The sequence below is a fragment of the Sus scrofa genome, chromosome 2 (assembly GCF_000003025.6).
Source record: "Sus scrofa isolate TJ Tabasco breed Duroc chromosome 2, Sscrofa11.1, whole genome shotgun sequence".
Taxonomy (NCBI): domain Eukaryota; kingdom Metazoa; phylum Chordata; class Mammalia; order Artiodactyla; family Suidae; genus Sus; species Sus scrofa.
Genome location: NC_010444.4, coordinates 147,486,707 through 147,500,188, shown reverse-complemented (window position 1 = coordinate 147,500,188; position 13,482 = coordinate 147,486,707). Strand labels below are relative to the sequence as shown.

Below are 13,482 nucleotides of genomic sequence, written 5' to 3'. Positions count from 1 at the left end.
TCGAGGTATGCGCTTGGCTCTGGCTGATGCTGGTGACACTGTTGAAGATGCTAACTTCGTGGAAGCCATGGCAGATGCAGGTGTTCTCCGTCTGTACACCTGGGTAGAATGGGTGAAAGAAATGGTTGCCAACTGGGATAGCCTAAGAAGTGGTCCTGCCAACACCTTCAATGATAGAGTTTTTGCCAGGTAATCCATGAGCCCAGCCACTTTGTACTTAGTCCTTGAATATTTTTAAATTTTCTTTTTCTCTTAAATATTAATAATAGCTACTCTTTATTGAAAGCTTACTTATACCACACACTGTAGTATGTAATGTGCATCCATTATATGATTTTAGCCTCATAGCAAAAAAGATACCATTAACTCTGTTTTATAGTTAAAGAAGTAGAAGCTCAGAAAAATTAAGTATTTCATTACATGCCTCAAAGCCAGTAATTTCAAACTGGGGACATGAATTTGTTTCTGTCTCTCTCCAAGGCCCATCCTCATAAACATTTTACCATGCTGTCTTGCATTAGAAGAGGGCAGAATTGTTGAAGGAAATGTAGGTTAAAAGAAAAGAAGTGTCTTGGGAGTTCCTCTCGTGGCTCAGCAGTTAACGAACCTGAGTAGCAACCATGAGGATGCAGGTTTTGATCCCTGTCCTTGCTCAGTGAGTTAAGGATCCAGCGTTGCCGTGAGCTGTGGTGTAGGTTACAGATGCTCCTGGATCCATCGTTGCTGTGGCTGTGGTGTAGGCCAGCGGCTGTAGCTCCAATTCAATCCATAGCCTGGGAACGTCCATATACTGTGAATGTGGCCCTAAAAGACCAAAAAAAAAAAGAAAGAAAAGAATAGTTTCAACAGAACACCGTAAACCAAGTATAATGGAAAAAATAAAAATCATTAAAAAAAAAAAAAAATTGTCTTTTTTTTTTTTTCCTCCTTCGAAAGGTATTTCCCAGTCTCTGTATCAGGAACCATCCTAAGCACTGGTATTACAAAGAAGAATAAGAGTTGATCCTTCACACTTATCCAGCCAGATTTTAAGTGTGATAGTAGAGACAGAGGGAAGTAGAGGGGGTGGCAGCGCGTTCTGGGTTTCTTGAAAAATAAACAATTTTTGAAGCAGAGTATGGGAGCGCAGAAGTAGATCAAACAAATTGGGGCCATATTAGGCCAAATTATGAAGGGTCTGAGGTAGCATAAGGAGTTTTTTTAAACCCAGTTTCAGTTTTTTAAAATGCAATAATTAAACCTGACTACAGCCTTAGTAAAACTCTTTTCATACTGCATTTTGGACTTCATAATGAAGTTTCAATCTTTTTTTTTTTCCTTTTTAAGGCCATACTCATGACACATAGAGGTTCCCAGGCTAGGGGTCAAATCAGAGCTGTAGCTGCTGGCCTACAGCACAGCCACAGCAATGCCAGATCTGAGTCGCATCTGCGACTTACGCCGCAGGTCATATCACTGCTGGATCCTTAACCAACTGAGTGAGGCAAGGAATTGAACATGCGTCCTCATGGCTACTACTCAGCTTCGTTACTGCTGAACCACGATGGGAACTCCTCCATCAAGGATTTTTAAACAAGCATTCATTAACTGTTGTCATAAATAGGAGCCCTAAGCAGTGTCCAGTGACAGTACTCGAGTGGGTAGACAGTGGAAGACCACAGCAGTCAGGTTTTGTTTGTTTGTTTTTTGTCTTTTGGTCTTTTTCAGGGCTGCACCCGGAGCATATGGAGGTTCCCAGGCTAGGTGTCCAATCGGAGCTACAGTTGCCAGCCTACACCACAGCCAGAAGAACACCAGATCCAAGCCACATCTGTGACCTACACCACAGCTCATGGTAACTCCGGATCCTTAACCCACTGAGCGAGGCCAGGGATCAAACCCGAAACCTCATGGTTCCTGGTCAGATTCGTTTCCGCTGTACCACAACGGGAACTCCCCGCAGCAGTCAGTTTTAAGGAACACCAAGATGGTTTTGTGGTTGAGCAGTCTTAAATGGTTTAAGACATTGTTACATTTTACTGTTTATTAGTATACGGGGAAGTTTTTTATGCCTATATATACTTGCCTTTAAACTCAGTTACCTTTTTTCTCTGTTCAATAGTGAAATGAATGCAGGAATTATAAAAACAGATCAAAACTATGAAAGATGATGTTTAAAGAAGCTTTGAAAACAGGGTTTTTTGAGTTTCAGGTAGGCTCTTAATTCTTTAGTAGCTATAAAATATAGCAGTGTGAATGTTATATATTTCATCCTTCTTTTCCTCCTGCTGTAACATAATAACTCTTCTTAAGTGAAGACTGAAAATTTGTAAATTCTTCAGTAGATTGTGATTTTAAAGTTTTCTTTGATGCTTCTTCTGTTTTGTCCCTTTAATGTAAGTAATTCTGTTCTAGTTGAGCTATGAGTTAATCAAGAGGTTAAATCTAAAAATTGGTTGTTTTCCGGGAAAACATTTTAGAATTGATTTAAGAAAAAGCATAATTGTTAACTAATTGCCATTAGTTTGGAAGCAAACACTTTCTGAGATTTTCCATAAGGTGTCACTATTTCCTCAAGTTTGGCAGTTCCAGTGCTTTAAGTGAAAATGTAGCTTTCCTCAGTCAGTTTTCTAAAATACCACATTGGGATTTATGCAACTTGGTTCTCAGAGATGTGGTTAAATAAAGATAAGTGATGAGCATAGCAATGTGTCATATTTATAGCCTTTTTGATATGTAGTAATATATGCTACTAAGGGCATTTACCCTTTAAATACAGTTTAAATTGTTCAGCTTTTATGTCTATTGCAAAATGTCTTTTTCAGATATTTTTTTCTTGAGAATCAGTATGAAATTGAAATATCCATTTGTTAAGATTGATGTACATTTTTTTGCTGAAAAATATGTCTCATTGTACATTTATTTGATCTTTGAATTGAAAAAGATTTTCTAACCATAAAAACAACACAAAGGAGCAATAAAAAAAATCTGAATTTGCCAACATAAATAAGAAAATCACAACTGAAATCATCTTAGAAATACATAGTTTATTGGAAGAAATTTATTTATAGTCTGTATTTCAGGATTTTGACAAGCCCATCAAACAAATACAAACAGGGGAGTTCCTGCTGTGGCGCAGTGGGGTCAGCAGTGTCTCGTGGCTCCAGGATGCAGTTTCAATCCCCAGCCCGGCACAGTGGGTCAAAGGATCCAGCACTGCTGCACCTGCAGCATAGATCACAAGTGTGGCTCAGATCTGATCCCTGGCCTGGGAACACCATATGCCCTGGGGTGGCCAAAAAAACCCAAATGGGGAGTTCCCATGTGGCTCAGCTGGTTAAGGATCCGGCATTGTCACTGCTGTGCTTCTGGTCGCTGCCATGGCGTGGGTTTGATCCCTGGCCTGGGAACTTCCGCATGACCCAAGTGTGGCAAAAAACCAAAAACAAATGGTCCAGAAAAATAACCGAAGGACATGAACAAAGAGTGCCCCCCAAAAGAATCCTAAGTGGCCAAGAAATACTGAAGAAATCCTCAACAGCAGAGATCCTCAAAGATATATATATTTAAACAATGTATTGTTATTTACCTAAGGATTGATACACACTTATTTTTAGGTTGTGAAAAATAAAACCTTTACAGAAATTCATTATGGAATTTCAAAAAACTGAATACTTTTAATTTTGTTTTAAAAAAAGTAGAAGGAGAGAAATGATAAAAAATTCCAAATTTTATAGGCTGCGAAGGATAAGTATCGTGAGTTGGCCATAGAAGGGATGCACCGAGATCTCGTGTTCCGGTTTATTGAGGTTCAGACACTCCTCTTGGCTCCATTCTGTCCACATTTGTGTGAGCACATCTGGACCCTCCTGGGAAAGGTAGCTTTATGCATTTAAGATGTTATGGATGGTTTTGATTTTGGCCTCATTAAATAAATGTTGTAATAGTGTTACTTAAGAGAAAAAGCCTGAAATGAATAATTCAAGAATAATGTTGGGTTCATCATCTCATAATTATTATAGCAGCTTAAACTGAGGGTACCTGTTTTTCAGATGATACGTCTTTTATATGCATATTTATATATATATATACATATCTCCCCAGTATTTTTTAAAAAACATGTTACTTTGTGCATGTTTTTATCACCTAATTCCTGTTAGGAAACATTGTAATACATTTGAGTACACGTATAACTAATACTGTTTTTCAGTTGTTTGTTAGGTGAAAATATTGAGAAAGGTATAATAACTGTTATGAACTGCTTATGAACAAAGATAGAAATTATATTTGCATAAATATTCTTGTTTTATATAAAATTCCTGGCATATATAGTGCTGCATATTCAGGGATATTATATTAGCATTCTTACTGTGAAGATAAATTTAGTTATTTCTCCCAGGCCTGCAGATAAACAGATTGGCTGGTTTAATAACTCCTTTCTAGCCTTATTAGCCAGGCTCTTTTGTAGTATTCAGTGCGTGAACAATGCAGAAATGTGCTCATGATGTATATATCGAATAGCCATACTTTCAGTATTGGATATATTAATAGGATAAAAGCTGAGGAGCGTAATTTATATAATAATGATTAAATTTAGGCAAATTAGCATTACATAATTTTCTTTGAAAGTGAGCATATGTGTGTGGGTATTAATATGCTTGTACAAATGGATGCTAATTAACAATGTAGAGGCAGACTTCACAGCTTGAATTCTAGGGAACATTAGATCAGGGCTGTGGAAGTGTGTTATGGGTTGAACTTTGAGTGCAAATTACAGATGGAAGCCTTGCTATGCAACTAACCAAGAATCATAAAATTGTGTTGTCTAATGTCATGGGACCTTTTCTTTTCGTTTTTTATTTTGAAAGCCTGACTCAATTATGAATGCTTCATGGCCTGTAGCAGGCCCTGTGGATGAAAGCTTGATACGTTCCTCACAGTATCTCATGGAAGTAGCACATGACCTTAGACTGAGACTCAAGAACTATATGACGCCAGCTAAAGGGAAGGTGAAGTCATTTTTTTTAAAAGGTCATTCCTTAAAAGGTATCGATCAAATCACATTTAATGGTATTGAAAATAAAGACAACTTTCATTAAAATATCTGGGACTGTTTTCATTACGCATGTAGTTCTGTAGCATATATATGCATTTTTAATGTTAAAGACAGCAGTAGTCTCTACTGGGAGGAGGTCTTTTTCATTTTTGATATATATGAACGTGATTAACTTTTTTTCCTGCCCTGTAGAAGCCTGACAAGCAGCCCCCTCAGAAGCCCTCACATTGCACCATCTACGTGGCAAAGGACTATCCTTCTTGGCAGCACGTCACTCTGTCAGTTCTACGGAGTCACTTTGAGGTGATGCTCTCAAGTGGTCTTTCCTCCTCAACAGTGTTGTGGACGGCCTGTGCTGTTTTTGACTTTAGGGTGTCAGCAGTGTCTTCGGGAGGAAAAACAGGCAGCTTTGTTTAATTACCTTCAGGCATGGGGTGCCCTTGGTGGCTCTTAAATGGGTGCTGAGGGAAAAGTGTTTTTCATCATTTCTGAAACTTTCATATAAATTGCTGGATCTGGTTGTATGTAATAAAAAGGCATGGGACTTTTTCTTTTTTTTTTTTTTTTTTTTCTTCTTTGCTTTTTAGGGCCACACCCATGGCATATGGAAGTTCCCAGGCTAGTGACCGAATCAGAGCTACAGCTACCAGCCTATACCACTGCCATAGCAACGCCAGATCCGAGCCATGTCTGTAGTCTATGCCACAGCAATGCTATATCCTTAACCCACTGAGCAAGGCCAGGAATCGAACCCAAATCCTTATGGATACTCATCAAATTTGTTTACGCTGAACCACAGCGAAACTCCTGGCATGGGACCTTTTCATATGTGTGGTTAAAATTATGAAACAAAAGGACTGAGTTTGTCTTTTGGATTTGTTGTGACTTGAGCACTGGGATTCATGAAGCTTTAACCTTCCTTGTGTTTGAAAATATTTAAATCTTGGCTCTTGAGTAATTTAAAAGAAAATGTCCAATTTGATAATTACTCATAATTATATATAATATATATGTATAATATAGAAATGGACAGTTTGTTGTTGTTTTTTTGACTGTCAAGTATTTAGCTATTAAGTATGATAATTGTATTTCAAGGAAACTCAATATTTAAACTTAGTTCTAGATTTTCCTAAAGAAAAAAATTTACTGACCTTTTCCCTCTCACATTCAAAAATATGAAAACAAAGTATATGGTGTGGAATTTTTGCTCAGATTATAAGGTATAATTATTGGTGGACAGAACTGTTAAGGTGCATTTGAAAAAAAGGAGAGAGGAGTTCCCGTCGTGGTGCAGTGGTTAACGAATCCGACTAGGAACCATGAGGTTGCGGGTTCGGTCCCTGCCCTTGCTCAGTGGGTTAACGATCTGGCGTTGCCGTGAGCTGTGGTGTAGGTTGCAGACGCGGCTCGGATCCTGAGTTGCTGTGGCTCTGGCGTAGGCGGGAGGCTACAGCTCCGATTAGACCCCTAGCCTGGGAACCTCCATATGCCGGGGAGCGGCCCAAGAAATGGCAAAAAGCCAAAAAAAAAAAAAAAATTAAATAAAAAGAAAAAAAGGAGAGAGATAAAAGTAGGGATTATGGCCAAAGCATAAGGTGAAATATAAAGGAAAAATCCTTAGCTGATTTTCTAGATCTTTTTTTTTTTTTTTTTTTTTTTGTCTTTTGTCTTTTTGTTGTTGTTGTTGCTATTTCTTGGGCCGCTCCCGCAGCATATGGAGGTTCCCAGGCTAGGGGTTGAATCGGAGCTGTAGCCACCGGCCTACGCCAGAGCCACAGCAACGCGGGATCCGAGCCGCGTCTGCAACCTACACCACAGCTCACGGCAACGCCAGATCCTTAACCCACTGAGCAAGGGCAGGGACGGAACCCGCAACCTCATGGTTCTAGTCGGATTCATTAACCACTGCGCTACAACGGGAACTCCTGATTTTCTAGATCTTTATTGAATTTGTACCTTAATACTTTTCATAGAAAATTAAGAAATGCTCAGAGAAACATTTATGTTTGTAAGAGTTGATGGAAAGAAAATATTTTTGTGTTCCATGTAAACCTATTTTTGTGGAGAACTACATCCTCCTTTGTAATAGAGAAAGAATGTAGCCTTTAGAATCTGCTTGCACATTTTTGCCTTATGTTAAATAAAAGAGTAAAATTTACTTTGGTAGGTAGAAAAATGAAATTATGCCTCACTGGTGTACATAGTCATACCGGCATTTTCAAGGAAGCAGTGAAAGAAGTGAATTTGATGTGTGATACCGAAGGTATTAAAAAATTCATCACCGGAGTTCCCGTCGTGGCGCAGCAGAAGCGAATCCGACTAGGAACCATGAGGTTTCGGGTTTGATCCCTGGCCTCGCTCAGTGGGTTAAGGATCCGGTATTGCAGTGAACTGTGGTGTAGGTTGCAGATTCGGCTTGGCTGTGGTGTAGGCTAGCAGCAACAGCTCCTATTGGACCCCTAGCCTGGGAACCTCCATATGCTGCAGGTGTGGCCCTAAAAAAGACAAAAGACAAAAAAAAAAAAATTCATCACCCTATTCTTTTAGAAATTGTATTTTTACTTATATTCATTGACTATATAGTTTGAAAATAGTATTTTTTGGAATGACCAGCTTCAAAATTTTCATTTGTTTTCATCCATAAGAACTAAAAGAATGTCAGTTTATAATCAGGAAGAATGTTCTTTATGTTCATTATGCCCCTGTTTTGGAAACATAAGGAAAAGGAATATTTCCTACTCTCTCCTTTTCTCTCTCCTACGTATTTCATAGCAACATATTGGCAAGTGGCGAAAATATTTTTTCCTATGTACGTTAGTAAAGGTTAGAATTAAATAGATTATTGGCAATCTTACTATATGTTACTTTTTTAAAAGATTCATTCCCAACCCTTGCCTTTGGTGCAGTGTTTTTACAATAAGGAGAAAATAGGTCACCCAAAACTCAGAAAAGGTTGCTTGCTTTATTTCTCCTTTGTTGTTTACAGGGCTGAATTTAAGTTTAGGTGGCACATTTGGGACTCTGTGCATATTAGTGATTATGATAAAGGTATTTATTTTTGAGTGGATAGAAATTATTTTTAACAGGCTGATACTAGGGATTCTTTTTTTCACATTTGTGCTAACAGTTTGTAAGGAAGTTAGAGTTCCCATCATGGCTCAATGGAAGCAAACTTGACTAGTATCCATGAGGATGCGGGTTCGATCCCTGGCCTTGCTCAGTGGGATAAAGGATCTGGCATTGCTTCGAGTTGCAGTATAGGTTGCAGGTGTGGGTTGGATCCGGTGTTGCTGTGGCTGTGGTGTAGGCTGGCAGCTGCAGCTCCAATTCAACTCCTAGCCTGGGAACTTCCATAAAAAGACAAAAAAAAAAAAAAAAAAAAAAAAAAAACCCAAAAACCCACACAGTTGTAAGGAAGAGCATTCGAAAGCAGACATTATATACATCTTGTGTGATAGTTGTATAGTTTTCATTTTGATATGACTAATGAAATATTTTTAGGACTTTGAAGACAAGTAAGGTCTTTATAAGACCATTTTGTTTTATTACCAGATCAGAGCTAATACTTAAACCTGGATGGAGGTGTCCTTCCTGTAAGGAGAAATTAAATATTCAGCACAGTGCACCTGCTTTTCTCCTTTAGCCTAAAGAACATGTGTCCTTTGAATTTAGAGGAAATAGGAGAGTTCTTTCTGTATGACGCATTTACCTTCACTTCCCCAAGATGCTTGAGGCTGCACACTCATCTGCTCTTCTCTAGTAGGTTGTAGGGGCCCCCTTTCCCTATCGGCATATCTGTTATTCTACGTTATCTTTAAATTATTGTTTTTCCCATTCTTCCCCCTCCCTTTTATTTTAGACCAGTAGCGGAAAATTGCCTGATAACAAAGTGATTGCTAGTGAACTAGGCAATTTGCCAGAATTGAAGAAATACATGAAGAAAGTGATGCCGTTTGTCGCCATGATTAAGGTGAGTGGTGGACCTGTGCAGCTGTGATTACATGGCTTCTGGTTAGATCGGGTCGTCGAAGAAGGGGGAGCTTGGGCACCGTCTCCCTGAAAGAATCTGCTAAAAGAGCACTTTCCAGTCAGTAGTTGTAGATGAGCGATCAGACTTGAGGTTTACCCGTGGAATTGCCAAGTACGTGAAAATGTGTATTGTGGAAGAAAAATGGCTTTAGAAATACTGCACTAAATGATTCTCTTTTATTCTCCCTTCCTCTCCCTTCCTCTCCTCCCTGTCAGTTTGCGGAGGAAACATCCTGCTTTGGCTTACATCAGGGTGTTTTCCCTAGATCCTGTTACTGGAACCAGGATTCCTTATTTGTGTGGGTTCAGCTTAGCAGGATAAGCATTGTGTATAGTGGTTAGATCAGGGTTTCTCAGCAATGGCCTTATTCATATTTTGGGCTGATAGTTCTTTGTTGTGGGAGGCTGTCAGTGTTCTTAGGGCGTTTAGCGGTGTCTTTAGCTCTACCTACCAGATGCCAGTAGAATCTCTCCCTCCTCTACTCAAGTTGTGACAACCAAAAATGTCTCCAGACGTTGCCCTGATAGCAAAATCTCCTGATAGCAAAATCTGTCCACCATCCCCCCTCCTCCATTGAGAATCTCTGGGTTAGACTCTTAGTTTTCTTCGTATCCATAACTGGTCTGTTGGATTTCTTGACAAAGAGAAACAGAAAGAAGGCTGTATGTTGCTTAAGATCTTAGACTCTGGGCACAGACAAATCTTGGCCCAAATCTTGTTTATCTGTCACTTCTTAGTTTTGAGGCCTTAGGCAAATCACTGAAGTTTTTGGAGCCATGAGGGTTTTCATCTATGAAATGGGAACAGTAAGAGAACCTACCTTTTAAGGAGAGCTTTGAGGGTAAATGAAATAATACCTGTCAAAAAGTAGGCTTGGTAAAAATTGAAAAAAAAATTAATCAGTGTCTTCCAGCCTGCTAGATATTTAATAGTTATGTTTAGGTTAATTCTTTACTCTCTAGGCTACAGATTTCTCTCTGATAAGAGACCAAAACTCTTATCTTGTCCTGTGTTGGAGTAGACTCTATTCTTAGGAAAGCCTTTTAATGCTCCTGGAATCAGAGTCAACCATCTGAGTCTTACGGTGTTTCAGAAAGAGTTTATTTTCAGAAATAATTTAGAATTTTGGCTTGACCTACACAAATCAAGTTATATCATGTTTGCTGGTATGCTCATAATTCCTTGGTTCTCAGCCAGTGCCATTGGTCAGAATGTCAGGTCCATTGTCAGTATGGGGATTCAAGAAAATATCCTATTGTTGGTTGTGGAGACAGTTAATTTTGGTGACATGCTTTATAGAATCCAATGAAACTGATTTTAAGTAATGTTCGATTCAAGGGTTGGCTTTTTGGAAGAAACAGTGTTACATTTTTTGAGTGGTAAAATTTTTTTTTTTCAGTAATATTGGTGATTTTCCAGGCAAATTAGTGGTTTGAAACTTTGAAAAGTGTTCAATAAATCTGGGAATTAGAAAATGGTTTTCTGGCACTTTTTCATGGGAAAACAAACAACTTGGAGAGTAATGAGTATCAGGACTCGGGTCAGGTCACTTTCATGTAAGTGGAGCATGTTCTAGGCAGTTCGCTTTATGGCGCGTGTGAACTTAGGTCTTGAAGGTTGCATTTTGAGCAGCAAATATTTTGTTTCATGTTAAAATTAATTTTTTTTAATGTCACAGGATTATCTGAATACCTATAAAATCTGACTTTAAAAAAGAACTTTAAATTTATGGAAATTTTTGGGAGTTCTTGTTGTGGCTCAACAGATTACAAACCCAACTGGGGTCCATGGGGATGAGGTTTGATCCCTGGCCTTGCTCAGTAGTCAAGATCCAGTGTTGCCATGAGCTATGGTGTAGGTTGCACATGTGGCTCAGATCCTGCATTGCTGTGGTGTAGGCCGGCAGCTGTAGCTCCTGTTCAACTCCTAGCCTGGGAACCTCCCTATGCTGCAGGTGCAGCCCTAAAATTAAAAAAAAAAAATTTGTAGGAATTTTTTACTTGGTTATTAATAATTCAGTATTCTCTGAAATAGTTTTAAAGATGTGGTATCTTGAAAAAAATTTTTTTTCTTTTCTTTTTTCTTTCCTCTTTCGTTACATGAAAGAATATTTTCACGCATTTGTTTGATTCCTGGTCAAAGTAAATTGTTTGGGTTTGCATATTAAATAAACAGTGGTAAAGTATTTCTTATATAAATCAAAAACCTTGTCCTTCTAGTCTTTTCATTGCTGCCTTAATCTTATCATGCTTTAAATGATAATTACTTTCAGCTAGTAATTTCTTTAGCAACCAAACATAGATAAGGAAAACCATGAGTCCAGGGCCTTTCCTTTAACTGTTCAAATTTGAAGATTTTTATCACTTGAGAGAATGATTGCTTTTTCTACATACTCTTAACATGATTTTGTTTTTCAAAACTATTTTGGCTGTTAGGAAAATCTGGAGAAGACAGGCCCTCGTGTTCTGGATTTGCAATTAGAATTTGATGAACAGGCAGTACTCATGGAGAATATAGTCTATCTGACCAATTCCCTTGAGGTAAGAGGGGCCCAGGACTACACTAACTAGTTAATACAGCTCTTTGTTTTATAATAAACCTTTTTATAAACTTTTTCTGTGTTTAGTTCCTTTGTCAAATATGTTTTAAGAGTGAGAGGAGAGAATGGTGGGTATAGAAATTATAGGAAGAAAAAATGATAGATTTACAAGGAGATCCCACTGAATAGCATTGAGAACTATGTCTAGATACTCATGTTGCAACAGAAGAAATGGTGGGGGAAAAACTGTAATTGTAATGTATTCATGTAAGGATAACCTGACCCCCTTGCTGTACAGTGGGAAAATAAAATTAAAAAAAAAAAAAAAATGATCTCTTAGCTTATTTCACTTATCAGTTCTTCTGTACATAAAATGCTAACTGTACATGCTTGAATTTTCCCCTCAAAATTATCTTTAAAAAAATGAAAAGAGGCGTTATATTCAGCTGTTTTAAAAATCTCTCATGTTATGGGGCACTCCGAATTGCTTCTTTTACCCCCTCCCTTTAAGACCACAGATTCATAGAATTAGATTAATTATAATCTATGATTCATGATATATTATCATTGGTCCATACCTGGGCCTGTTTTTTTTGTCTTAGTAATACAACGGACATCCACGAATCTGCTATCCAGCTCAGGAACTGAATATTACTAATAGCTTTCGCATGATGGCGACGCTGTACCCATCCCAGTTCCTTCCCCTGGACAATTTCATGTATAGATTCTAAAAATGCTGTCTCTCATTCAGCTTAGGCAGAAGGAAAGATACTTCTCTATAGAAAATCGTGTTAGAGGATTCAGAAGTGCTTCTGGTAATAATGAAGACGCTAAAGTAAACAAGTACAGGTTTAGTGTTTGAGTAAAATTGTTTTCTGAAACGGGGAGAGGTAAGCATTTCTAAGTAGGCATTTTATGTCATGTAATTATAAATGTGTTAATAAGTTAAAAATTAGTAGACATCTATTTCATGTGTATTTCTAAATGTTCATATGCATTCACAGAGGTCAAAAACTTGGATATTCTCTCAGAGACACTGGGAACACTTTATTTGGGATCATCTTATATTTAAGCATGTACACGTTGCTCCCTATCTGATTTCTTCCGTTTGTTTAAGTGGAAGCCTGTATTTATACTGATTTTTGTTTTCTCTTACAAAAGAGAAAAACATTTTTGTTTTACAGCAGAGAGATGGTAGATTTCCTTATAGAAAATAATAAATATGACTGTATAGAAAACATACTGAGACATGTAAGATGAATTAAATAATTGATTCCAAGTTTCATGTAAGGTTTATATGGAAAATAATAAAATTGCAGAGACCATTTCTTACTTGCTGGAGAACCAGTTCTGCTCTTTGGAGAAATGAAGTAATGGTTAAGTTTAATCATATTAAGTGATGCTGATGACTTCCATTTTTTCCCCTCTGTTTAGCTAGAACGTATAGAAGTCAAGTTTGCCTCTGAAGCAGAAGATAAAGTCAGGGAAGACTGCTGTCCTGGGAAGCCACTTAATGTTTTTAGAACAGAAGTAAGTTGAATGAGTCTCACTGAATCATTGCATTTCCAAGCTAGAAGAGACTTTAGAGAGATCTTTACAGCTAAATTCATTTTTTTGGAGGGGCTACCACGTGGTATGTGGGTATGTGGAGCTCCGGGGCCAGGGATCAGAGCCACAGCCGAGAGCTAAGCTGGTTCTGCTGCAGTGCCAGATCCTTAACCTGCTGTGCCAGGCTGGGGATCAAACCCACGTCCCAGCACTCCCAAGGTGCTGCCGATCTCGTTGAACCACAGTGGGAACCCCTAAGCGCGCCCTTTAAAAGTGGAAGGAAGTGAGGTCCAGAGATGTTAAGTGATGAGTTTGGCTTTGGCCACATAG

At 38.3% G+C, this 13,482-nt stretch overlaps 1 protein-coding gene across 1 annotated transcript in view; it reads left to right on the top strand.

Moving 5' to 3' along the window:
- The window catches only part of LARS (leucyl-tRNA synthetase), a 74,066-nt gene that overhangs the window by 54,009 nt on the left and 6,575 nt on the right, over positions 1-13,482 (top strand). Inside the window, 9 exon segments of the mRNA XM_021084961.1 lie at positions 6-189; positions 2,102-2,139; positions 2,142-2,191; positions 3,717-3,857; positions 4,848-4,988; positions 5,228-5,338; positions 8,895-9,005; positions 11,501-11,605; positions 13,039-13,134. Of these exon segments, the coding sequence (XP_020940620.1) occupies positions 6-189; positions 2,102-2,139; positions 2,142-2,191; positions 3,717-3,857; positions 4,848-4,988; positions 5,228-5,338; positions 8,895-9,005; positions 11,501-11,605; positions 13,039-13,134 (977 nt within the window).